This window comes from Dipodomys spectabilis, unplaced genomic scaffold, assembly GCF_019054845.1.
Source record: "Dipodomys spectabilis isolate Male_0828 unplaced genomic scaffold, ASM1905484v1 ptg000147l, whole genome shotgun sequence".
Taxonomy (NCBI): Eukaryota; Metazoa; Chordata; class Mammalia; order Rodentia; family Heteromyidae; genus Dipodomys; species Dipodomys spectabilis.
This window is the reverse complement of record NW_024870824.1, coordinates 6,637,958-6,664,930: the sequence shown is the minus strand read 5'-3', so window position 1 is coordinate 6,664,930 and position 26,973 is coordinate 6,637,958. Positions and strand designations below refer to the sequence as shown.

At 41.4% G+C, this 26,973-nt stretch overlaps 1 protein-coding gene across 1 annotated transcript in view; it reads right to left on the bottom strand.

Annotated features, from left to right (window-relative positions):
• Nucleotides 1-1,526: 1,526 nt before the first annotated feature.
• Ube2d2 (ubiquitin conjugating enzyme E2 D2) overlaps nt 1,527-26,973 on the bottom strand; it is a 65,700-nt gene continuing 40,253 nt past the window's right edge. Inside the window, exons 2-7 of the mRNA XM_042692059.1 lie at nt 20,958-21,021; nt 11,210-11,241; nt 11,046-11,123; nt 10,858-10,963; nt 5,620-5,713; nt 1,527-3,048 (exon numbers count right to left, since the gene is read on the bottom strand). Of these exons, the coding sequence (XP_042547993.1) occupies nt 3,003-3,048; nt 5,620-5,713; nt 10,858-10,963; nt 11,046-11,123; nt 11,210-11,241; nt 20,958-21,021 (420 nt within the window). The 3' untranslated portion in view covers nt 1,527-3,002. The remainder of the gene's footprint in view (nt 3,049-5,619; nt 5,714-10,857; nt 10,964-11,045; nt 11,124-11,209; nt 11,242-20,957; nt 21,022-26,973) is intronic.

Here is a 26,973-nt window from a genome sequence, read left to right as displayed (position 1 = left end):
CTCTGAGACAGAAAAGGCAGTCTCAGGCCTGATAGCACCTCTGGACTACTAACAGCAATTTTTGCCTTTTATTAATGTCTTGCATTTTAGATAACTATTGTCATATAGGAACAAGAAGTAGCTCCAGAAGAAACGACCTCTGCCCATACCCCTGGCCTGGCACCCCTATTTTTATTAAACAACAAAGTGGGGAAATGTTAGTATTGTGCCCAACTTTGGTCCTCAGCTCTACCCAAAACTGACCTCTCCCAGTCCTACAGTTCCCACCATACAGCTGCCACTCCCTCTCTACCCACCTGAGGATGCACCTAACTCACTTCCTGCCTACAGACCCTCCTGCTTCCTGGATAGGGATGGATGACATGTGCTCCCTCCCTCCCTCTCCTGGGAAATATGCCCCCTCTAATAAACCTTATAATAATCTTTCTCCTGTGTCTGCTTGCCTCCGGAAAGGGGGTGGGGTGGGGAGAATCTCCTGGGATGGATGTAAAGGATCCTTTCAATGCTTCCTATTCAATTGGTTAAGACTAAATTGGATTCAAGGACCTAATACTTTCTGTGACCATACAAACCTTTTATGTGGCACTTGTACACTAGAATGGCAGCTTTTATTTATTTAGCACAATACTTAAAAGCATTGTTTTGAAAAATATCTGTATACCACCTAACAAATGGTAGTAATCTGGTCACTAAGGCGACAAAAAAAAAAAAAAAATGAGCTTTCAAGATTTGTGCAATAGGCAGGCCCTGCCAGTGGTTCCTGCCTGTAATCCTAGCTACTCAGGAAGCTGAGATCTGAGGATTGTGGTTCAGAGTCAGCCCAGGCAGGAAAGTCCATGAGACCCTTATCTCCAATTAACCACCAGAAAACCAGAAGTGGAGCTGAAGAGCTCAGGGCAGTGCCCAGGCCAAGAGGTCAAGCCCCACAACTGACATAAAAACCAAACCACAATATTGAGTTCGAACTAGGATGCAGCTCAGTGAGAGAGCACTTGACTTGTGGATATGTAAGGGCCTGGGTCTGATCTGTATCACTGGGGAAAGGAAAAAAAAAAAAATCAAACCAACCAACCCATACACACATGCACAGACTGAATTTCCCACTGCCCATGATAGGAAGAACACAGGATTATTTTGAGCTCAATTCTAACTTTTCATCCTAATTGTCAAACCTCATCTGCAAGGTCAAGGATGTTAATAGTCATCCTTGAAATGCTTTTAAGCAGCCAATAGCTAAAATCACAGAACTTTAAAGGGTTTTCAACTGATATCATAGGTAGGTCCTGAGATAAAGGAGCAGTGACACTGAGAGATGAGACAAGGTGAACAAGTGAACAAAAGCAGTGGATATTTATTCCTCGATTTTTGTGCAAGAGTGTAAAGATGCATTTTAAAGAATCTGATGGCTAGAGAGCATCAGCCATGGCCTTCAGGCTGGCCTGGTTTACAATTATAGATTAGGTAAAGAAGGGGAATGGGGATAACTTGCCTAGTTCACATGAATGATGTTTCTGGCAAACACAGTATACAAGTTTCAAACTACATTTTACTAGAGTCAAGGGAAGACTTTAAAAAGCCACATACAGTACAATTTAAAATTGGATGAACATCCTGCAAATGTTAGTGCAAAGTAATTACGTAGACTCTCCAATACAAGATTGTGCTCATGTTCCCAAGTTTGGTCAGAGTTGCTCTATATAATTACAGTCACAGAGGCTTCACTTACCAAATAGCAATGCCTTCGTGTTTTATGTTCTATGTACCAAGGGAATGTCACAAGGTTTTGGTGAGATGCAGCTTAGTTTCATTAACAAAGCAAATTTCTTATTTAGTGTAACAGTCATGTTCCTGGAATGCTGCACATACACATTTCACAAAAATGCCTTTAAGCTGATGCCTTTTATCTTGTTCAGTAAAATTACTCAAGGTATTTTTTTTAACTATGTAAACTGCAATTGTTTCATGATTTTAAAATGCAACCAGTATAAATGAAAACATTTCAGGGGTGAGGGAACACCCACCACTAATCTCAGTTAGACAAAGTTCTTAAAATCAAAAAGCCTATTCACACAAAATTATATGTAATGACTGTAGTAATCAGTTTATTACACAGATTAATCATTCTTGAACGTACAAGCTCCAGAGGAGCAATTGGGTCTTTAAATATACACAAGTATTTCCATCAAATGAATTTTCACCCTTACATCCAAATAGACCTAAGCAGTTAAAAACATAAGAAAAATAAGAGCTATTAGCTATGTATTAACTGAGAAACCACATACAAACCAAAGAATATGGAAAGAGAGAGAAAGAAAGAAAGAGAGAGAGAGAGAGAGAGAGGGAGGGAGAGAGAGAGGGAGGATGAAAGGCTGAAAGGGTAGGGAAATGTAAAAGAGTTGGAAACAAAGCCCATCACACTTTTTGTACTAATAGCTCCAATCCATTTAAATGTTGACCAGTTAAACTTAGACCTTAGAATACAGGATGTGGGTAGTTTAATCTGGTTGGTCATAACTTTCACCTAAGTTGTAGGTCCTTCGAAGAAAATGAATACAGAAATAACTTCATGTTCTTCACCTTGCTGTTCATAACGGTTTTGATTTTAAATGGATTCCACTTAAAAACAATCTCCTACAGGCCAGTGGAGCTTTCCCCCATCCAAGTACACACCATGTGCCCACCATCCCTCGCACCTTGCCGTTATCCAAATTTCTGCCAATAAGTAAAGTTTTTTGTCTCACACCTAGGTTACGCCTGGAAGATTGGCTTTTCATACACATACTTCTCTGCTAGGAGGCAATGTTGGTACAGAAGTACAGTATCTCTAGTTTGTTGTTCCAAGTATGTACAACACGCAGCACTGCTGTTTTATCAGGTAAACATGTGCACAGGGGAAGATGAGGCGTGGGCTCATAGAAAGCAGTCAAATGGAAATCAAAAGGACTTTCTCTTTCAGAGTTCCCCTATCTTTATTTGTAGAGGTTATCCAATAATTTCTTTAATTACATCGCATACTTCTGAGTCCATTCCCGAGCTATTCTGTTGTACCTGTACATACAAAGAGAAGCTTGGCTTAACATAGGTAAGGAGTCAATAATCAACAGATTGCACTCATTATCCCATCTAGTAACTTCAGGGCAACAATTTCTAGGACAGTCAAGCAAAGTCACTTTTATACCTCATATCAGTAAGACAGCTACACTCAAGTGACAGAAGGACATGCTGTACTATGGAAAACAATTTCATATAACTACATTTGCTAACATATACCTTTTTACACACTTGATTTGTAAGTCTTCATTTGAGGCATATGCATGTGTATGTATTTTTTGTGGGGGAAGGGAGAAATAGGGTCTCATGTAGCCAAGGGTAGTCTCAAACTAGAAATTCCTCTATTTCAGCCTCCAAAGGCTGGGATTATAAGTATGCCTCATTAAATTAACTAATGAATGTTAACACTTCCTTTTGTAACAATACAACTGGTTCTGACTTATTTCAACAATTTGCTTGACAAGATGAATGCTGCTGAAGAACATTCCAGTACTAAAATTAGCAAAAAAAAAAAAAAAAGACTTAAAAGTGAGGGTAGAGGGGGAAGAAAGGATACACATTTGGGCATGATGGTATATGTCTATAGTTCTATCTACTGGAGAGGCTGAGACAGGAGAAATATTTGAGCTCAGGGTCAACATAATGAGAGACACTTCTCAAAAACAAAACAAAAACAAAGATATCAGAACAATGTTAACAAAACAGGCAATGTAAAAGTTCTACTGACTACCATATTATTACTACAATGACTTAAGTTATGCCTTCTAATAGCATTCAATTATTATATACTAGATGAAATGGTTTCCCATCAAAAAATTTTAATCAAAGGCTGGGAATGTGGCTTAGTGGTAGAGTGCTTGCCTAGCATACATGAAGCCCTGGGTTCAATTCCTCAGTACCACATAAACAGAAAAAGCCAGAAGTAGTGCTGTGGCTCAAGTGGTAGAGTGCTAGCCTTGTGCAAAAGAAGCTCAGGGACAGTGCCTAGGCCCTGAGTTCAAGCTCCAGGACTGGCAAAAAAAAAAAAAAGTTTTTTTCAAATTAAGACTAATTTTATAAATTGTGATTCTCAGAGCTATGCCTCCTGAGCAGCTAAGATTGACAAAGCAAACTCTTCAAATTTGTTTCTGAGTTTGGTTTTCCTTTTATTCCTCCACCCCTTTGCTGTGTTGTGCAAGTAAAGGTATTTTCATTTCAGCAAGAACGTTCTTTGGAGAACAAACGTGTGTGCTTGATCTTCTTTATGAACTTTTTTTCCCCCAGACACTTATCCAATCCATCTGAACTGGCTGCAATAAGACACACTTTAGATAGCAATGTGCAATAAATGATTCTTGGGAACACACACACACACACACACACACACACTTTTTTCCTCTGCATATCACCTTTATAATAACACTAAAAGATTAAAAGCAATTTTTTAAAATAAAAATTTCAGCAAGAAATACAGGACCATGGATGCTATTCAGACATAAACACAATCAAAACTTAAGTAGAAGCAACTGCTATTAGAATCTCCATTCCGGGTATAGTTCCATTTAAAAAAAAAAAGAAAAAGAAAAAGCCTACTTCTTTTTGTATGTTGTAGGGCTTGAACTGGGGGCGCAGGTGCTAGCACTCTACCACTCTGAACCAGTGCCACTTCTAGTTTTCTCGTGTTAATTGGAGATAAGAATCACAGACTTTCTTGCCTGGGCTCCTTTTGAACTGCAATCCTTGGATCTCAGCCTCCTGAGTAGCTAGGATTACATGTGTGAGCCACCAGTGCTTGGAAAGCCCACCTCTAAGACATAATCCCTCCTATAATCTCATGGAACACATACAGTAATGGTTAGAATTTCTTTCTTACTCTTTTTTTAGTGTGCCAGTCCTAGGGCTTGAACTCAGGGCCTGGGTGCTAGCCCTCAACTCTTTTTCTGAAGGCTAGCACTCTACAACTTGAACCACAACTTGGCTTTTAGGCAGTTAATTGGAGATAAGAGTCTCATGGGCTTTCCCACCTGGGCTGGTTTTGAACCCCGATCCTTAGATCTTAGCCTCCTGAGTAGCTAGGATTAAGGATTACCAACATAAACCACAGGAGCCCAGTTACTATCCTGATTATTCTTTAATAATTCATAGTATTCTAAAATACTAAAATATCTAAGTTGCACATCAAGTTTTTTTTACAGAAGAAATTTGGGGCTTTCATGTCTAATGGAATTTATTCATTTTCCTCCTTTAGATTATGTAAAATGGTATTGCCCTCTCTCATTAATTTATAAATACCTAGGGAAGACAAATGGGTATTTTGATTTTAAATGCTTTGTGTTAAAGGCCAAGCATAAAACACAAAGCTGTTGTAAATGTGCTGTACATGAGTGTTCCTAGACAGTGAAAGTCATATGAAACAAGAGATAAAATTAGTATCACCTATGATACTTCATGTAAATACTCCTATCTCTTGGACAGTATTTAGTAGTTCATTTTAAATATGTGGCCCATATTTAGCCCTTAGATAAGGAAGAGTCTATATAACATCTTTATCCTACCACAGAGACCTTTCTATCTACAGGCCATACTTACTTTTCTCTATCTGTTTTGTAGATCCGAGCAATCTCAGGCACTAAGGGATCATCTGGATTGGGATCACACAACAGAGAACAGATGGACAAAAGTACTAGGATGAAAAAATATGTATGCATTAGTAGAAAATAAAAGCAAAAGGTTGAGATAAACACAAGATGTCAACAAATTCTCTAGGGCTAGGGGTGTAGCTAGGTGGATTCTAAAAAACCAGGGCCAGGGGTGTAGATAGGTGGTACACTACTTAGTATCCACAAAGCACTGAGTTCCATCCCCAGCACCATCAAATAAAAATTTGAAACTATACTATACTCATTGCAGCTTTGAAAGCTCTATCTAACTTTACATTTGCAGTAGGCATCAAAGATTTTAAGAAGCTTAAACAGATTTCAAAGTTCAGTCATCAAAAATTAGAATGACTACTGAAAATATCTTTCTTCCCTAAAACTATTCTTAAAGATTAAAAGAAAGGAGAATGAATAGACATCTTAGTCTCTCAGATAAGAGTATTAGCCCCTTTGGTCAAAGTCTTACAATTATGCCATGATATAAGAAGTGCATATATGATTTTCTTTAAACTGTTAACGGAGCTGGCTCAGACATGTGAAGTGACTTGTCCAATGGCCCTGCCAGAATGAAACAGAATTAGAAAACCCATGTCTTAGCTCGGTGTTGGTGGCTCACATCTGCAATCCTAGCTACTGAGGAGGCTGAGACCTGATAAAAGATGGTTTGAACTCAGTCAGGGCAGAAAAATCTTCAAGATTCTTTCTCAAATTAACCAGCAAAAATGCCAAACTGGATGCATTGCTTAACTGGATAGAACGCTATGAGTGAGACCATGATGCTCTAAATTCAAGCTCTAGTACCAGCACAAAAGTTAGGAAGAGAGAGATGGAGGGAGGACAAACAGGTAGGCCAGGCTGGGAGGAGCTTAGGGATAGGACACTTGCCTCGTCTACATGAAGACCTCAATTTGATTCTAAGCACAGCGAAAGTGAAAAACAGGGCTTCCAAATCCTAGACCAAGTACAACTGTCAGAGTTGTCAAAGCCTATTAAGTTTAATTTGTAGAAACTCCATTTAGGGAAAAATGACTTGCAAAAATATTTTTTGGTGCCCAAGAACTTAAACCCAGGCCCTACATTCTGTCCCTTAGCTTTTCGCTCAAGTCTAGTGCTCTAGTACTTGATTTAAGCCACAGCTCTACTTCTGCCTTGCTGGTTAATTGGAGATAAGTCTCATGGACTTTTCTGTCCAGGCTGGTTTCAACCGCAATTCTCAGATCTGCCCATGGGCCACCAGCACCTGGCTTGAAAGACAGAACAGTTACACTACCTAATACTCTTAAGCAAAAATGCTAACTGTGGAACTCAACAATTACTATTTGTTTATTGACATATCATTTCAAATACAATTAATTTGCTTTATTGTTAGCTAACAATAATTCAGCATAAGAAAAAAAATATAAAAAGGTATCGACAATATGTTTATACCAAATTGGGAACATCCACACTTACTTCAGAGGACTATATAACATACTTTCTATTAAGGTCTCAAAATCTTTTCAATGATGATTTAGATTTTTTTTCTAAGCCATTTCTTTCAGTGATAACACAGACAAATCCCAATAGTATACATTTCTATCTTTTTTGGTCGGTTGTGGGGCCTGAACTCTGGGCCTGCACATTGTTCCTCAGCTTTTCAGCTCAAGGCAAGTGCTCTACCACTTGAGCTACCTTCCCATCCCCTCAATAGTACACATTTCACTATATACAAAAGAGAACTAATGATACTAAGTTCAGTACTACCTTCTGACCTAATGGAATCAAATCTTTCTCTTCTAATGCTAATAAAACTCTACTATCCCTTTCTCTCTAATGTTCTCTACCAAGAAGCAATGACTCTGAATGTACTTTATAGTCAGAACACCAAATTTAACAGAAAAAGAATTTGTTAATTCTCCAAAGATCAAAGGCCTCAGAGAGGTAAATAAAGACTGACATGTCCTTTATCATTCAGTTGGGCAACAAAAATATTGCCCAACTAACAGAATATGGTGGGGGGGAATCCCTCAAAACTATCAGGGAGGGGCTGGGAAGGTAGCTCAGTGGTAAAGCGCTTGCCTTGCATGAGGCCCTGGGTTCAATTCCTCAGCACCACATAAGCAAAAAGAAAAAAGCCAGAAGTGGTGCTGTGGCTCAAGTGGTAGAGCGATAGCCTTGAGCTGAAGAGCTGAGGGAAGAGCACCCAGGCCCAGAGTTCAGGCCCCACGACCGGACCAAAAAACAAAAAACAAAAAACTATGAGGGAAGCTCTGTGTGTGTGCACGTGCATGTGTGTATGCTGGTCCTTGGGCTTTCACCCAGGGCTGGGTACTGTCACTGAACTTTTGTGCTCAAGGCTAGTATCCTATCACTTGAAACACAGCTCTACTTCCAGCTTTTTGTTGGTTTATTGGAGATAAGAGAGTCTGCCTGGCACCAGTGGCTTACGCCTGTAACCCTAGTTAGGAGGAGGCTGAGATCTAAGGATCATGGTTCCAAGCCAGTCTATGCAGTAAAGTCTATGATGATCTTATCTCCAATTAAGCACCAGAAAACGAAGTGGTGGTGTGGCTCAAAGTGGCAGAGTACTAGCCTTCAGCCAAAAGAGCTCAGGAACAAGGTCCAGACCTGAATTCAAGGTGTAGGACTAGCACAAAGAGAAAAAAAAGTCTCACAGGCTTTTCTGTCTGGGCTGTCTTGGAACTGTGATCCTCAGATCTCAGCTTCCTATGAAGCTAGGATTATAGGTATGAGCCACTGGCACTAGTTACATCATGCTCTTGCTTGGCTTTTTCCACATAAGACTGGTGCTCTACAACATGAGCCAGATCTCTACTTCCAGGGAGATTTTTTTTGACTCCACAATTCTGGTAGAGAGCAGTCCCAAAATTACTTTTCTTCCATTGTCAGGTGTCATCATCTAATGATGACAATTACATAGAACACTGTAATAGAAAAGATTTCATGTATTTCCTAAAAATGACTATAGATGTGAGTGCTCCTGAAAGTGTTGACTGGTATAGAAAGATATATTCATGACCTATCAAATATGCAAGAGTACAACTTGCCTAAAATTACATACTGTCAAATTAGTATTAATAAAAACTCCCTTTACTAATTTTTCTAATAAGGCACCTTTAAAGGACAATCTTCAACACTGTCCCTTGCTGGGGTTTGAACTAAAGCCTTATTATGCTTGCAAGACAGGCAGGCACTCTACCATTTGAGCTACACAGTCTTCAAAGAGAAAATTTTTTTTCATCATTTCAATTATGTATCAATTATGAGAAAGGCTTCACCATGTTATTCCACACATACTGTGTTATCCTTTAGTCACACTAGCCTCCTGTTTTCTTTCCTGTATTATATAACAGTTCCTTAGACTCCTTATGCCATTTTCATGCATAGACACAATATACTCCAAAATTATTCATACTCCATCACTCTATTTTTTTTGGGGGGGGGGGGGGGTCCAGTCGTGGGCCTGAACTCTGGGCCTGGGCGCTGTCCCTCAGCTCTTCAGCTCAAGGCTAGCGCTCTACCACTTGAGCCACAGTGCCACTTCCGGCTTTTTTTTTCTGCTTATGTGGTACTGAGGAATCGAACCCAGGGCCTCATGCATGTAAGGCAAGCACTCTACCACTGAGCCTCCTTCCCAGCCCCCTCCATAACTCTAAAGAGACAAATTTTAAGTGTCTTTCTCTTTTTCTTGGAATGAAAAATGGGAAAGGATTCTTAGTATACTACTCAGAACCTTCAAAGAAAATTGATGTTGGATTATAATGTACTCTATACCTTCTGTAAGAGGCTAATTTCTCGTTTAACAGCATGCATGGATCTTCATGGAAGTGACTTAAGTTTTATTTACATATGATTCTTTCATCAGTATATACCTCTTTTCATTGGTGTCCTAATCCATAGTCACTTTCAATTCTAAAAGCATACAGTTGGGTCAGCCAGGCGCTGGTGGCTCACATCTAAATCCTAGCTATTCAGGAGGCTGAGACCTGAGGATTATGGTTCAATCCAGTTGCAGCAGCAAAGTCCATGAGACTATCTCCAGTTAACTAGCAAAACAGCTGGAATAGAGGCATATCTCAAGTGGCAGAACACCAGATGTAAGCAAAAAAAGCTGAACAAGAATATGAGGACCTTGTTGGGCACCAGTGGCTCACACCTGTAATCTTAGCTACTCAGGAGACTGAGATCTGAGGAATGTGGTTCAAAGCCAGCCCGGGCTGTAAAGTCTGTGAGACTCTTCAATAAACCACTAGAAAACCAGAAATGGTGCTGTGGCTCAAGTGGTAGAGCACTCGCCTTGAGCTGAAGAGCACAGGGATGGGGCCCAAGCTGAGTTCAAGCCCCACGACTGACCAAAAAAAAAAAAAAAAACAGAACCTAATGTCTATATTCATATTAGGTATCCATCTCAAGAGCTGATATTTCTCTTTCTTTTCCTTTTGACTCATGGATCTGAAAAGTTGGTTGACTGTGGATTAACTGTCTTATTTTACTCTTTTAAACTAAGCTTCTTTTGCTCAAGGATAGCACTCTACCACTTGAGCCATAGTGCCACTTCCAGCCTTTTCTGATTTTGTGATACTGAGGAATCGAACCCAGGGCTTCATGCATGCTAAGCAAGCACTCTACCACTAACCCCCATTTCCAGCCCCCAATCTCTTCTTGAGTAGTACCATCAACAAAACAGTCACCATACCAAGAAATATTTTATGCTTATAAATCTAACTCAGTTGTCTCAATGTCTTCTTCAGATTGTTCCTTTTAAAAGGAAACGAGCAATCTGTTCAAACTAAGGCTTCAAACTTTGGCTGGAAGTATGGCCCTCCCTAATAATAATAGCCTTAAAGAGATAAAAAGCAAGCCTGGTACTGGTGGTTCACACCGGTAATCCTAGCTACTCAGGAGGCTGAGATCTGAGGACCACAGTTCCAAGCCAGCCCTGGCAAACAAAGTCTGTGAGACTCTAATCTCCAACTAACCAATAGAAAATCGAAAGTAAAACTGTGGCTCAGAGTGGTAGAATGCTAGCCTTGAGCTGAAGAGCACAGGGCCAGTGCCCAGGCCAAGTTCAAGCACCATGACTGACAAAAATAAAAATAAAAAAAAAATAAATAAAAAAAGACAAAAAACATATTTGCCTTATCTTGATATTAAATAACTATTTCATTACCTTTTGAAATAGTTAGTGCTGGAGACCACTGTGACCGTAGAATATCAAGACAAATGCTCCCATTACTGTTAATATTTGGATGATAAATTCTTGTTGTAAATGCAACCTGTATGAAAAGAAAAATTTTGTATATCGGTTTATTAGTATCATACAGAATTCATTAAAAGCAATTGTCACATCTCAATTACCTTAGGTGGTTTGAAGGGGTAATCTGTTGGGAAATGAATTGTCAAGAAAAATACTCCACCCTGATAAGGACTGTCATTCTGTTAATGATAAAAAAAAAAAAAAAGTAGATTTAAAATGAGAAAATTACATAAACTATTTATCTGAAATTAATGTGAATACTTACTGGTCCCATTATTGTAGCTTGCCAATGAAACACTGTAAAAGAACAACAAAAAGATGAACATGTAACAAATACCCACATTATACCTACACCATAATAACCTATCCTTTCCCATCTATTTATAGATGCTTATTTATAAGCAGAAAAATAATTAATATGGGTAGGATAAAAAAATCTGTTCAGTCTGAACAAAAAAATAAAAAATTAGACTACTGATAAGGTAGAGAATATTTTGGGGGGCTGGGAAGTTGGCTCAGTGATAGAAATCTTGCCTCACCTGCATAAGGCGCTGGGTTTGATTTCTCAACACCACATAAGCAGAAAAAAGCTGGAAGTGGTGCTGTGGTTCAAGTGGTAGGGCATTAGCCTTGAGCTGAAGAGCTGAGGGACAGTGCCCAGGCCCAGAATTCATCCCCTACAACTGACAAAAAAACCCAAAAGATTATTATTATTTTTTGGGGGTCTGGTCATGGGGCCTGAACGCTGGGCCTGGGCGCTGTCCCTCAGCTCTTTAGCTCAAGGCCAGCGCTCTACCACTTGAGCCACAGCACCACTTCCGGCTTTTTTTTCTTTTTGCTTATGTGGCGCTGGGGAATCGAACCCAGGGCCTCATGCATGCAAGGCAAGCGTTCTACCACTGAGCCAACTTCCCAGCCCCCAAAAGATTATTTTTAGCAAGACATATACACTATAGTCACAGCATTTGAGAGGCTGATGAAGGAGGTGTATGATGAGTCCAAGACCAGCCTGGGTTATACAGTCTCAAAAAACACTTGAACTAGCAGGATGCCAGTGGCTCACACCTGTAATCCTAGCTACTCAGGAGGCTGAGATCTGAGGATCACGATTCAAAGCCAGCCTGGGCCAGAAAATCCATGAGACTCTTATTTCCAATAAACCACCAGAAAACCGGAAGTGGCACTGTAGCTCAAGTGGTACAGCACTAGCCTTGAGCTGAAGAGCTGAGGGACAGCGCTGAGGCCCAGAGTTCAAGTCCCATGACTGACAAAAAAAACCCAAAAAACAAAAAACACTTGAACTAAGGCATATTGAAAAGTACAATCAAGGCAGGAGCTATAATTCTAGTACTTGGGAGGTGGAGCTAGGAGAGTTATCATTTCAAGACTAATCTGGGCTATGGAGAGAGATTTTAACATATTATGCTACTTAAAACTTATCATACAATTATCTGAGGAAACTAAGGAAAGTTGTCCCTGGGGTTATATCTGAGTAACTTAAACCAGATTGTATCACAAGCTATAAATATGAAGACAGCAGGGCACAGGTGGCTCATGCCTGGAACCTTAGCTACTCAGGAGGCCGAGATCTGAGGACTGGAGCTTGAAGCCAGTACAGGCAGAAAAAAGTCCAAGAGACTCTTATCCCAATTAAGTCATGGCCCAAGTGGCAGAGCACTTGCCTTGAGCAAAAAAAGCCCAAGATCAGCATGCAGGCCCTGAGTTCAAGCACCAAGACTGGCATGCATACTAAAATGAAGTCTACATGAAAATCCACTAGAATGTCAGTCCAGATTCTAAAGTCCCTTCAGATCTGTTTAATAGGAAACCATCTTTGTAGTTTGTTCCTTACTGGTGCTTAAACTCACAAATAGTAGCTTATTTATGTATACACGTATGTAAATCCTGGGACTTGAACTCAGAGCCTGAGTGCTGTTCCTGAGATTTTTTGCTCAAAGCCAGCACTCTAACACTTTGAGCCACAGCTGGTTTTTTGAGTGATTTATTGGACACAAGAATCTCACAGGGACTTTTTTGCCTGGGATGGCTTTGAATCTCGATCCTCAGATCTTAGGCTCCTGAGTAGCTAAGAATACAAGCTGTGAGCAACCAGCACCTGGCTATAGCCACCTGTTTATTAAGATTTAAGAATGAAAGGCATTGCTGAAGCTCTTTTCCTTAGATTATCCCTCCATAGTACTTTTTTTTTGGTTGTGGGGCTTGAACTCTGGGCCTGAGTGCTGTCCCTCAGCTCTTCAGCTCAAGGCGAGCGCTCTACCACTTGAGCTACAGCGCCACTTCCGGTTTTCTAGTGGTTTATTAGAGATAAGAGTTTCACAGACTTTCCTGCCCAGGCTGGCTTTGAACCGCGATCCTCAGATCTCAGCCTCCTGAGTAGCTAGGATTACAGGCGTGAGCCACTGGCGCCTGGCTCCTCCATAGTACTTTTAAAAAATCCTCTTATTTACAGCCAACAAACTTCGTGGGTGCGTGTGCATATGCACACATGCATGTGTGTGCCCACATGCACTCATACCGGAGTTTGAACTCAGAGCCCCAAGCTCTTGCTTGATCTTTTTTATTCATGAGTGGTACTCTACAACTTGAGCTGTCACACCTCTAGTCCACTTTCTTTTTTTGTACATTTTTTATTGTAAAAATACTGTACAGAGGGGTTACAGTTCCATAAGCAAGGTAATGAGTACCTTTCCTATCAAGCATTGTTGCCTCCTCCTTTGTTTTTCCCCTACCATCCCTTTCCTCCCACCTCCACAACTACCCTCCCCCTCCCCTCCACCTCTTACCAAAGTCGTAAAGTTTGTTTTCAACATAGTGTCTTGTATATCTCATCTTTTTTGTTGGTGGAAATAAGTTTCCAACTTTTCTACCAATGCTAGTTTAAAACCTGGGCTTTCTTTTTTTGTCCATCGTGGGGCTTGAACTCTGGGCTTGGGGGCTGTCCCTCAGCTCTTCAGCTCAAGGTTAGGGCTCTACCACTTGAGCCACAGCGCCACTTCCGGTTTTCTGAGTGGTTTATTAGAGATAAGAGACTCTCGGATTTTCTTCCTGTCGGATTTTCCTGTCCAAGCTAGCTCTGTCACAATCCTCAGATCTCAGCCTCCTGAGAGCTAGGATTACAGGTGTGAGCCACCAGCACCAGGCTAAAATCTGGGCTTTCTAGCTGAATGTCAGTGGTTCACACCTGTAATCCTAACTACTTAGAAGGCTGAGATCTAAGGATCACAGTTCAAAGACAACCCAAGCAGGAAAGTCTGAGGCTATTATCACCAATTAAAACCCAAGAAAGTAGAGTGGCTCTTGTGATTAAGAGTGTTAGCCATGATCAAAAAATCTCAGGCACAGGGCTGGGAAGGTGGCTCAGGGGTAGAGTGCTTGCCTTGCATGCATGAGGCCGTGGGTTCGATTCCTCAGCACCACATAAGCAAAAAGGAAAAAAAAAAACGGAAGTGGCACTGTGGCTCAAGTGGTAGAGGGTTAGCCTTGAGCTGAAGAGCTGAGGGACAGTGCCCAGGCCCAGAGTTCAGGCCCACGACTGGACCCCCCCCCCCCCCAAAAAAAAAAATCTCAGGCACAGCTCCCAGACTCTAAGTTCAAATTCCAGGACCAGCACAAAAGAAGAGACAGATCTTTAAGGATCAATCTTAGCAGTTGATAAAAATAAGGTGCCAAAATAAGTTTTTGGTGTTTTGTTTTGTGGTTTTTTTTTTTTTTTGGGGGGGGGGGGAGAGGCTGATCCATGGGGCTTTAAACTCAGGGCCTGGGTGCTGTCCCTGATCTCTTTTTGCTCAAGGCTAAAGCTCTACCACTTAGAGCCACAGTGACAATTGCAGTTTGAGTCATTAATTGGAGATAAGAATCTCAAGGGAACTTTTCTGCTAGGGCTGGCTTTGAACTGTGATCCTTAGATCTCAGCCTCCTTAGTAGCTAGTGGCGTGAGCCACCATTAACCAGCAAAATAATTTTTTTTTTTTGCTGATAGTTTTCATTTGCAGTGTTGGGAACTGAATCCAGGGATTCACTCATGCTAGGCAAGGGCTCTACAAAGTAGCTACATTCTAGGGCTGGGAAGGTTGCTTAGTGTTAGGTAGAGTGCCTAGCATGCATGAAGTCCGGAGTTTGATTCCTCAGTACCACACACAGAAAAAGCCAGAATTGGCGCTGTGGCTCAAGTGGTAGAGTGCTAGCTTTGAACAAAAGAAGTTCAGGGACAGTGCCCAGATCCTGAGTTCAAGCTGCAGGACTGGCAAACAAAAAACAACAAAGTAGCTATGTTCTAAAAATCAAAATAGGTTTGACAGTACAATTTCTAGTATATCACAGTTCTAAAATTACTCTTTGGTTCTGTGGATCAAGCCTTATATTAAAAAAGATACTGTGAGTTCTGTTAATCTCCAGAGATCTACATTTGAACAAATACATCTCAAGAAATTTCATTTAATGTTCAAAGGAAAATAAAGTTGACTGTGACTAACAAGTCTTCAGGTTATGTTTTTTAAAATAAATTTTTATTGAGAATGATTACATAAATTTCACAAATTTCACAGTACTGTGGGATAGTAATAAATAGTAAAGTCATAAACAAATTTTTTTGTTGTTGTTGGTGGTGATTGTGGGGCTTGACCTCTGGGCCTGGATGCTTCAGTTCAAGGTGAGTGCTCTACCACTTGTGCCATAGCGCCACTTCCAGTTTTCTGGTGGTTTATTGGAAATTAGAGTCTCACAGGCTGCTTGGGCTGGCTTTGAATCCTAGGATTACAGGCAGGAGCCACCGGCACATGACCACAAACACATTTTAATCATCACAAGGCAAACTGTCATTATCATGGTCTATAAAGTTTGTGAATTCTATAATTCAGCTTATTTCTTTCAGAAGTATACGTCTTCCTGCTTACTAGATCTTTGCCAAAAAGTAAAAATTAATGGGCTATTAAAACCAGATACTGTAACTTTTTTTTTTTTTGGTCTGTTTCTCTTTGTTCAAGGCTAGCTTGAACTTGAGCCACAGAGCCACTTCAAGTTTTTTCTGTGCTTATTTGAGGATAATATTCTGACTGTGCTGGCTTCAAAAGTTGATCTTCAGATCTTAGCCTCCTGAGTAGCTAGGATCAAAAGCATGAGCCACTGAAACCAAGCCAGGATGCTATAACTTTGTTTCCATCATCTTATACTAAATATCAGTAACATGAAATGCTGAGAGATTTCAGTGCTAGGAAGGTCAAAAGTATCTCAAAAGTTCTGTTTTGGTCAACAATTTTTCTCTTCATGCAATTAACCTTTGACTTCTTATGAGAAGACAATGAAAGTACATTTATCTGTCCAATTAATTACATACATGCCTAATTCAGATTTACTCCATGTGGTACCTCTAAGCTACTCAGGAAGTGGAGACTGGGAGAATTATAGCTCTAAGCCTGTCGGACAAAGTTCAGAAGACCCCCATCTCAACCAATAAATGCTGGGTGTGGTAGCACTATCGGTCATCTAAGCTATGTGGGAAGGAGATAGCTACCTATTACAGCTCTAGGCCAGCTGGGGCATAAATTCAAGACCCTATCCAAAAAATAACTAAAGTAAAAAAGGCCAGGGGGCATAGCTCAAGCGGTGGAGCCTCTGTTTAACAAGCCCTGTGTTCAAACTCAGAACACAAGCAATGGAATTGAAAAACAAAAAATTTAAATTAGCATGCATGAATCATATATCTCAGTTGATCTAGAAAAGCTCTCAGCCAGTCCTGCGTTTCCATGAGTTGAGTTTAAATCCCTGAATTTAAATCCTTACATGATTTATTAAAATATAGGCTGGTTTTTAATTTTTTTTTGGAGGGGGGGGTAATCAGTCATGGGGCTTGAACTCAGGGGTCTGGGTACTGTCCTTGAATTGTTTTGCTCAGCTCTACCACTCTGGGCCACGACTCCACTTCCTAGTACGTTTTCTTTTCTTTTTTTGGGTCTGGTTGTGGGGCCTGAACTCTGGGCCTGGGCGCTGTCCCTCAGCTCTTCAGCTCAAGGCTAGCGCTCTACCACTTGAGCCACAGCGCCACTTCCGGCTTTTTTCTTTTTGCTTATGTGGTGGCTGAGGAATCAAACCCAGGGCCTAATGCATGCAAGGCAAGTGCTCTACCACTGAGCCACCAGCCCCCCTAGTATGTTTTCTTTTAGACAATAATTCAACCTCCAATAATAAACATTCACAAAACTTAAGCATGTTTATCAACAAACATAAGTAACTAACTGTCCCAAAGGAAATTATCTTTAGTCTCTCCTCCCTCCCTCCTTCTTTGTTTGGGTCCTTGGGCTTGAACTCAGGGCCTGGGAGCTATACTTGAGTGCTAGTACACAAGCCTAGCACTGTACCTGGGAACCACAGCTCCACTTCCAGTTCTTTTTCGTGATTAAATGGAGGTAAGAGGGCTGACAAGGTGGCTCAGTGGTAGAGTGCTTGCCTTGCATGGAGATAAGAGCCTAACAGACTATTCCCCCTACCCCTCCCCATTTCCCACCCCCACCTCAGCCAGTAGTGGGGCTTGAACTCCTTGCCTGGGTGTTGTCCCTTGTCCCTCAGCCCTTCAGCCCAAAGCTAGTGCTTTACCACTTGAGCCATAGTGCCACTTATGATTTTCTGGTGATTAATTGGAAAAAAGAGTTTCACGGACTTTCCTGCCCAGGCTGGCTCTGGCTTCAAAATAAAGATGGTGATGGTGCTCTACCACTTGAACCACAGCACCACTTCCAATTTTCTGTTGGTTAATTTGAGGTAAATGTTTCACGGACTTTGCTGCCCAGGCTCACTCTGAACCACAATCCTCAGATCTCAGCCTCCGGAGTAGCTAGGATTACAGGCGTGAGCCACCTGCACCTGGATGATGGCTTTTTAAAAAATTGTGAACTGTGGTGCTGAGTATCAAACTCAGGGTCTCATACATGCTAAACAAGCTCTTTACTAGTGAGCTACATAACCCTAACCTGGAGGATTTTGTTGTTGTTGTTTTCCCCTAGATTTGAAATCAGGGCGTGGGCACTATGTTCTCCCTGAGCTTTTTTGTTCAAGACTGGAGCTCTACTTTCTGGTTTCTGGTGGTTAGTTGGAGATAATCTAGCAGACTTTCCCTGCCTTTGTTGGTTTCAAACAGGTCTCAGGTCTTACTCTCCAGAGTAGCTAGGATTACAAGTGTGAGCCATCCAGCCTGTAGGCTGGGTTTGTGGGGGAGGGGGAGTTTGTTTTGTTTTTAGTGCCGGTCTTGGATTCTGACTGAGGGCCTAAGTACTGTCCCTAAGGTTTTTTTTTTGCTCAAGGTTAGCACTCTACCACTTCAGCTATAGCTTCACTTCCAACTTTCCTGCCCAGGCTGGCTTCCAACCAAGATCCTCAGATCTCAGCCTCCAGAGTAGGTAGGGTTACAAGTCTGAGCTGTGGCTGAAGTGAAAGAGTGCTAGCCTTGAGCAAAAGCAGCTCAGGGTCAGTGCCTAGTATCCAGTTCAACCCGGAGCACCAACACAAATAAAATAAATAAAAAATATCACAAAGTATTTATAACTTTTTTTGAATTAGCTTTGTCTCACAAAGCACAATATCATTCAAATGCTTCCACTTTAATAAAGTTAGAAGACAAGCCAGACACCAGTGGCTCACGCCTGTAATCCTAGCTACTCAGGAAGCTGAGATCTGAGGATCATGGTTCAAAGCCAGCTCGGGCAGAAAAGTCCATGAGACTCTTATCTTCAATTAACCAACAGAAAACTGGAAGTGGCACTGTGGCTCAAGTGGTAGAGCGCTCACCTTGACCTGAAGAGCTCAGGGACAGCGCTCAGGTCCAGAGTTCAAGCCCCGCAACCAACAAAAAATAAAAATTAAAAAAATAAAATAAAGTTAGAAGATATTTTAAGAAAGAAAGCAAGCAAAGAAAAATTGCTATATAATTTATGCTATAATATGTTATAATAATTTTGGACACCAAAAATATATTAGAAGCTGGACACCAGAGGCTGTAATCTTAGCTACTTAGGAGACTGAGGTCTAAGGATTATGATTTGAAAACAGCACCAGCAGAAAAGTCTGCAAGACCCCTAGCTAAAATAAACTACCCAAAAGCCAGAAGTGGAAGTGTGGCTCAAGTGACAAGAGTATTGCCTTAAGCAAAAAAAGGTCAATGACAGCACCAAGGCCCTGAGCTCAAGCCCCAGGACACAAGCACACACACACAGGCACAAAGGCGCACACACACACAAGTTTGTAATTCTAGCTACTTGGGAGGCAGAGATCCAGGAATTGACAGGCACACAGACACAGACACAGACACAGACAGACAGACACACACACACACACACACACACAGACGTAAGTTTGTAATTCTAGCTACTTGGGAGGCAGAGATTCAGGAATTGAGGTTTGAGTCCAGCTCTTCTGTATCAACCAATGACTAGGCATGGTAGTGTTCAGTTGTTATCTCAGCTACCTGGGAAGTGTAAGAAAGATTGTGGCCAAGACCAGCCTGGGCTTTTGTGAAACCCCATCTTGAAAATAGTCAATGGAAAAATGGCCTGGAGGTGTGACTCAAGTGGTACAGCGCCAGCCTATGAAGTAGGGAGACCCTGTGTTCAATCCTCAATACCTTAATAAAAATTAATTAATTAAAAAAAATAAAAAGTTAGGATGACTAGTAACAGTGCAATAGCACTTGCCCAGGGCTGGGATCGTGACATAGTAGTAGAGTGCTTGTGTAGCATACACGAAGCCCTGAGTTTGATTCCTCAGTACCACATCAAAGCCAAAGTGGTTCAGGTAGTAGAGTGCTAGCCTTGAGCAAAGGAAGCTCAGAGACAGTGCCTAGGCCCTGAGTTCAAATCAACAGGGAAAAAAAAAGAATACCTGCCTAGAATGCACTGGGGTTTGGGTTATACCTTAAGCGCAGCAAATTAAAATTAAAAATTTAATTATACCTGTTTTTAAGTATAAGCCAGAGACAGACACAGATGCAACACATCTTACTTAATAATTATCTTACTTAAAAAGAAATACCTAGATGTGGCTTAGTGGTAGAGTGCTTGCCTTGCATACATGAAGCCCTGTTTAATTCCTCAGTACCACACAAAAAAAAGCTGGAAAGGCACTACTCTTACTTTCCCCCAACAGTCACAGAAGTTGTACCTTCTCCCAAAACCACTAACCCTTTCCCAAGCCTCTGCCAAGAGATAAAATAAAACTAGCAATTATTGTGGGAAAAAAAAAAACTGGAAGTGGTGCTGTGGCTCAAGTGGTAGAGCACTAGCCTTGAGCAAATGAAGGTCATGGACAGTGCCCAGGCCCTGAGTTCAAGCCCCAGGACTGGCAAAAAAAAAAAAAAAAAGAAAGAAAGAAAAAGAAATACCTAGGGAGTTGAGCTTTGGTTCAAGTGGTAAAGAACAATCCTTGAGCTTGTAATAATGTCTGACACAAGTTCAAAATGTAATAAACAGTGCATAAGATGACTAGATGCCCACAGAACAGGACTTTTCATTTATTTTATTTTATTTATTTTTTTTTTGGTCGGTCATGGGGCTTGAACTCTGGGCCTGAGCGCTGTCCCTCAGCTCTTCAGCTCAAGGCGAGCGCTCTACCACTTGAGCTACAGCGCCACTTCCGGTTTTCTGGTGGTTTATTGGAGATAAGAGTCTCACAGTCTCTCCTGCCCGGGCTGGCTTTGAACCGCGATCCTCAGATCTCAGCCTCCTGAGTAGCTAGGATTACAGGCGTGAGCCACCAGCGCCCGGCTAGAACAGGATTTTTCATGCAAAACTAAGATTATGAACAGTTCCTTTTTCCCTGTACCAAATGATCTCTGCACATAGAATATTCTTTGGACATATATAACCTACATGTATACATTTACATATTCATATGTACCAGACTTCCACCAAGGTTTATGCTGTTTTATTCCATATATTTCTCAATTATGCTTAAGCAGGGCCTCTACTACTTGAGCCAGGCCCCAGTCTCTATACTTCTGTTATACTTACTGTCATCTCCAACAGGACCGGCTGAACATTGTGCTGGGGGATCCCGTGCCAGGTCATTCAATTCCTTAAGAAAAACACAAAGGAAAGAAATTTTCACTTATAAATTTAAAAGTTTATAAATTAAAAGTTTATAATTTTACACTTTAGAAAATTTATACTATTACCAACATTCTCTTGTTCTACTTACTGGCAGCTCTTTTAGCATCAATCCTTCAAAGTTAGGAATGGATAATAAATATATTGAAATATTTATTTTATATTTGCCAATGTAAGTTCATGTTTTTGTGTTTTTTGTTTTTGGCCAGTTCTGGGGCTTGAACTCTGGGCCTAGGTATTATCCTTGGGCTTCTTTTTGCTCAAGGCTAGTACTTTACCACTTGAGCCACAGCTCCACTTCTGGCTTTTTCTGTTTATGTGGTACTGAGGAATCAAAGCCAGGGCTTCATGCCTGCTAAGCAAGCACATTCTTAGCCCAAGTTCATGTTTCATATAAAGTGAGTAGGGGCTGGTGAGTAGCTCAGTGATAGAGCAATTGTTCAGTAATCTTCAAGATTGGAGAGAAAAGCTAATTTCCTTATTTAGAATTAAGTGGATGGGTGTACTAAAGGGCCACAAAGCTATTTCCCTGCAGTGCTAGAGATGGAAATCAGGTTTTCCCACTTGCTAGGCACTCTACTGCTAAGTAGTCCTACCTCTAGCTCTTAAAACTTTTTTTAATGTTCTAAATCATATCCCCAAGAGGACTTGTTTGTCTTATTCTTGTGTTCTGTTAATAGGGCTTGAACTCTAGGCCTTGCACTCTCCTGGCTTTCTGGTTCAAGACTGGTGCTCTAGTACTTGAACCATACCTACACTTCCAGCTTTTTGCTGGTTTATTTGAGAAATGAGAGTCTCGGTGACTTTTCTTTTGGCCTGGTTGGCTTCAAACCACGATCATTAGATCTCAGATTCCAGAGTAGCTAGGATTAAAGGCATGAGCCACCAGAACGCAACACCCAAGACTTTTACAGTAAAAATTTCACTGGTTACTTTTCTGTATTTTTATTTTGCTCTGCTTTAAGCATGGCAGACTGATTGAACTCAGGGCCTCAACAGTACTAACTGAGCCACTTTTGCTTTTGTGTTTTAGATCAGATGTCCACAAAGGTCTCAAAACTAGATCCTCCTACCTCCTCCTCCAAGTAGCTGGAATTACAAGTATATAGCACCATACTTGGCTTTTTTTTTTTTTTTTTTGAGGGAGTGTGTGGGAGGGAAGGGCTTAATTAACACAGTCACACTGGCCTGGCCTTAAACTAACAACCCTCGCATGTCAGCCACCTGAACATTAGGATTTTATGAATATTCAGTGCCAGGGTTGGGGGAATGACTCAAGTGGGAGAGCTCATACCTAGCCAACACAAGGCTCTAGGTTAGAAATTCTACTAACACACATTTTCACACACATACACACCACTCATTTTAAAAAGATTCAGTGTCCTCCAATGAGAAAGAATGTCCCAGGATGACCCAGGGAGGGAGGTGGGCTAATGAAGTAGAAGAATATTTTTGGTTGAAGAAATCTGTTTGACTACATGAAAATGAAATTGTTTGGGGAAGGTGGGAATGGTATGATAAGGGAGAACTGACAGACTGATATAATTGAAACACTGTGGAAATGTTACAATGGAATTTCTCTTGTAACTTAATCCATGATTAAAAAGAAAGATTCAGTGTCTATTTTTGTATGGCACATCTATTAGGTTCTATACTCAAAGCAAGATAATAATTGAACAATGGCTCATGCCTGGATCTTAGCTACTCAAAGAAGCTGAGATCTGAGAATTGTGGTTCAAAGCCAGCATGGACAGGAAAGTGAAACTCAACTAGCCACCAAAGATGCTGGAAGTGGAGCTGTGGTAGAGCACTAGACTTGAGCACAAAAGCTCAGGGACAGCACGCCTGAGTTCAAGCCCTACTACTGGAACAAAGAGGGAAAAAAAGCTAGAAAATCACAAATGTTCCAAAAACAATACTGGGCCATCTGTCACACTATGTTTCCAGCTGATGACCACTACTAGGGATTTAGAAGTGGTAGGTAAAACTTCTGAAAAGATAACTAAAGGGCTAAGTAATAAAACATACCTTACAGCTTTAGTCAGACTGATGTACTGGTAGTAATGCTCCACAATCAGGTGTCAGCTTAATAAGCTAACTCAACATAAAAAGTTTTCCTAGCAAGCATGAGGTCCAAGTTCAAACCCAGTATAACAAAAAAGTAAAAACTAAAAAAGGGCCACAAATTTGAAACCTGGTTATAGGTGGGGTTGACTACAAAATCCTAAAACAGGAAACTGTACAATTTTCCCTTGTCCCTTGGGCTTGATTTTGCTTTTACTTTTGTTGTAAGTTTCAGCAATGAATATTTTAGTATAACATGGTTATTGTAGGGAAACGTAGGAAAAAGAGAAACAAAAACAGAAGAAGAGAAAGTGAGAGACTCCCACTTTGTTCTGTTTAGCAGCACTAGTGATGAGAGCAGAGTACAAGCTAGATAGCTGGGGGCTGGGAAGGTGGCTCGGTGGTAGAGCGCTTGCCTTGCATGCCTGAGGCTCCGGGTTCGATTCCTCAGCACCACATAAGCAAAAAGAAAAAAGCCAGAAGTGACGCTGTGGCTCGAGTGGTAGGGTTAGCCTTGAGCTGAAGAGCTGAGGGACAGCGCCCAGGCCCAGAGTTCAGGCCCCCCAAAAAAATAAAAGCTAGATAACTGTTTTGTCATTGGCCATATCCTCAGCTCATAAGTTTTCACAAGTATGAGCCAGTAGAAAGACAGTATAACAAACAAATGCTTTTTTTAAAAATTCAGACAAAACTCAAGCTCCAAGGGTGGATTTGTATATTTTAGAAGTACAACAATAAAAACTAATTGGGGGGGAGGGAGGTTCAGCCTTGAACACAGGGCCTGGGGACTGTCCCTGAGCTTCTTTTGCTCAAGGCTAGCATTCTACCATGTAAACTACAGCTCCACTTCTGGCTTTTATTTGGTGGTTAATTGGAGATGAGTCTACATGGACTTTCCCTGCCCAGCCAGGCAGGCTTTGAACCACAATCCTGATTATCTCAGCCTCTGGAGTAGCTAAGATTACAGGGATGAGCCACCAGTGCCCAATTTAGAATCTCAAGTTTTGTATTTTGTGTCTCCCTGGCCCTATCATACCCATTTATAAATGTGTGGATGTTGAATAGAGATGTCAGGTCTCATTTTAAAATGTTTGTAGCACTGGTCAGTATAACGAAGTACTCCTGCTCAATTTTAAATACTGCTAGCAATGTCTTAATACCACCAGACTGCTATCAAACTATAATCTGAATCTAACAAACTATTCTGAAAATACTTCAGTGTTCACTAAATGGTATTTTACTTCTGATTTCAAATTGAGATACCTTTTCCATGCCAGATGACATCAATGTTTGTCCCTCTCTAGTCCTAAGACTACTTTTTTTTTTTTTGGTCCGGTCATGGGGCCTGAACTCTGGGCCTGGGAGCTGTCCCTCAGTTCTTCACCTCAAGGTTAGCACTCTACCACTTGAGCCACAGCGCCACTTCCCGCTTTTTTTTTTCTGCTTATGTGGTGCTGAGGAATGGAACCCAGGGCCTCATGCATGCAAGGCAAGCGCTCTAGACTGAGCCAACTTCCCAGCATGATCCTAAGACTTCTAAGATAAACATAAAACCATCAATCCATTTCATAAGCCAGAATGCTATAACTAATTTTTAAAAATGCTACCCAAATGCAGGCTAATACACATTAATACACTCATTTAACACTTAACTTGGTTCAAGGGAGACATGGAATCATTTTAAAAAGCAAAATGGCAAGTCAAAAAGTTATACTAGCTGGGCTCTGGTAGCTCACGCCTATAATACTAGCTACATAAAAAGCTGAGATCCCAGTACTGCAATTTGTGGCCAGCCCAAACATGGAAGTCCATGAGTTTTTTTTTTTGTTGTTGTTGTTGTTTTTGCTTTTTTTTGGGGGGTCCAGTTGTGGGGCCTGAACTCTGGGCCTGGGTGCTGTCCCTCAGCTCTTCAGCTCAAGGCTAACGCTCTACCACTTGAGCCACAGCGCCACTTCCAGCTTTTTCTTTTTGCTTATGTGGTGCTGAGGAATGGAACCCAGGGCCTCATGATTGCAAGGCAAGCGCTCTACCACTGAGCCACCTTCCCAGCAAGTCCATGAGATTTATCTCTCAATTAAGCAAAAAAATCCAGAAGGAAAGCTGTGGCCAAGTGGCAGAGTTCTAGCCTTGGGTGAAACAGTTGAGAGACAGAGCTCAGGCCCAAGTTCAAGCCCCAGGATCGGCACAAAAAAACCCGGGTGGAAGCAGCAGGGCAGTCTCTCTCTTCCCTTCCTTCTTCCCCCCACACCCCGCCGCCTCTGCCCTCTCCTTTGCCCCCCCTCCCGGCCCCACCCTCTACCCATGCCTGATTCCTTGTGGCCAGATACAAAACTGCTCTGCTTCGCTGCCATAATGGGCTGAAATCTCTCAAACCATGGACCAAAATAAAGCTTTCCTCCTGTTTCTTAGCAACAATAAATCTGACTAATATAGGTAAGGACTTAAGTGGTTATATGACTATATCATGCTCGTTAAGTTTGGATCTACAATATTAGAAATATCTGAGAATCTATAATGTAGCCAGGAAAGTAAATTGAGTCTTAGCATTATTTAATTACAAAGAAAGAACAGTTAGACCAGCAGTTCTCAAAACTGAGCAGGATCCCTTGCCGGTGAGATCTGAGGATCCCAGTTCAAAGTTAGCCCAAACAGAAATATCTAAAAGAAGCCAGGCACCGGGCGCTCACTCCTGTAATCCTAGCTACCCAGGATACTGAGATCTGAAGATCTTGGTTCAAAGCCAGCCCGGGCATGAGTCTGCGAGACTCTTTTTTGGGGGGGAGTGGGAAGGGGTCGTGGGGCTTGAACTCTGGGCTTGAGCACTGTCCCTCAGCTCTTCAGCTCAAGGCAAGCACTCTACCGCTTGAGCCACAGCACCACTTCCGGTTTTCTAGTGGTTTATTGGAGAAAAGAGTCTCATGGACTTTCCTGCCAAGGCTGGCTTTGAACCGAGATCCTCAGATCTCAGCCTCTTGAGTAGCTAGGATGACAGGCATGAGCCACTTGTGAGACTCTTATCTCCAATAAACCATTAGCAAACCGGAAGTGGCGCTGTGCTCCAGCACTAGAGTGCTTGCCTTGAGCTGAAGAGTGCCGAAGAAGCTCAGAGTTCAAACCCCATGTCTGACAAAAAAAAACCAAAACTATCTAAAAGGCTCTCTTCAACTAACAAAACAAACTGGAGGCATAGTTCAAGTGGTAGGGTATCACCTGTGATTTAAACAGTTAAGAGCATATCAAGAAAAACAAAACAAAACAAAAACAGAAAAAAGTTGAGCAAAAAGCCCTAAATTCAAGTTGTAAAACTGCTGAAAAACAAAATAACAAAACCTAGGTCCTGGCACATAAGTATTGGCATCACAAGGATATTCTACCAGAAATGCAATTTTTCAGGCTATATCCCATAGCTACCAAAAGGTAGAGTTGAAGGAACAGTCTGCATTGTAAGGGCTCCCAGGAAACTACATTACACAAAAGTTCAGCTGCTTTTGTGTTTGCAACAATTAAAAAGGTGATACTAGAAAACTCTTCCACTACAATCTGAAGGGAAGGTGGAAGGCAAAATGGTTAATGCAAAAAAAAAAAAAAAAGAAGTAGTAAACCGGGCACCAGTGGCTCATGCTTGTAATTCTAACTACTCAGGAGGCTGAGATCTGAGGATCGCAGTTCAAAGCCAGCTAGGGCAAGAAACTTGTGAGACTTTTATCTCCAATAAACCACTAGAAAACTGGAAATGGCGCTGTGGCTCAAGCAGTCGAGCGCTCACCTTGAGCTGAAGAGCCAGGGACAGTGCCCAGGCCCAGAGTTCAAGCCCCAAGACCAAAAAAAAAAAAAAAAGAAAGTAAGTAAGTAGTAG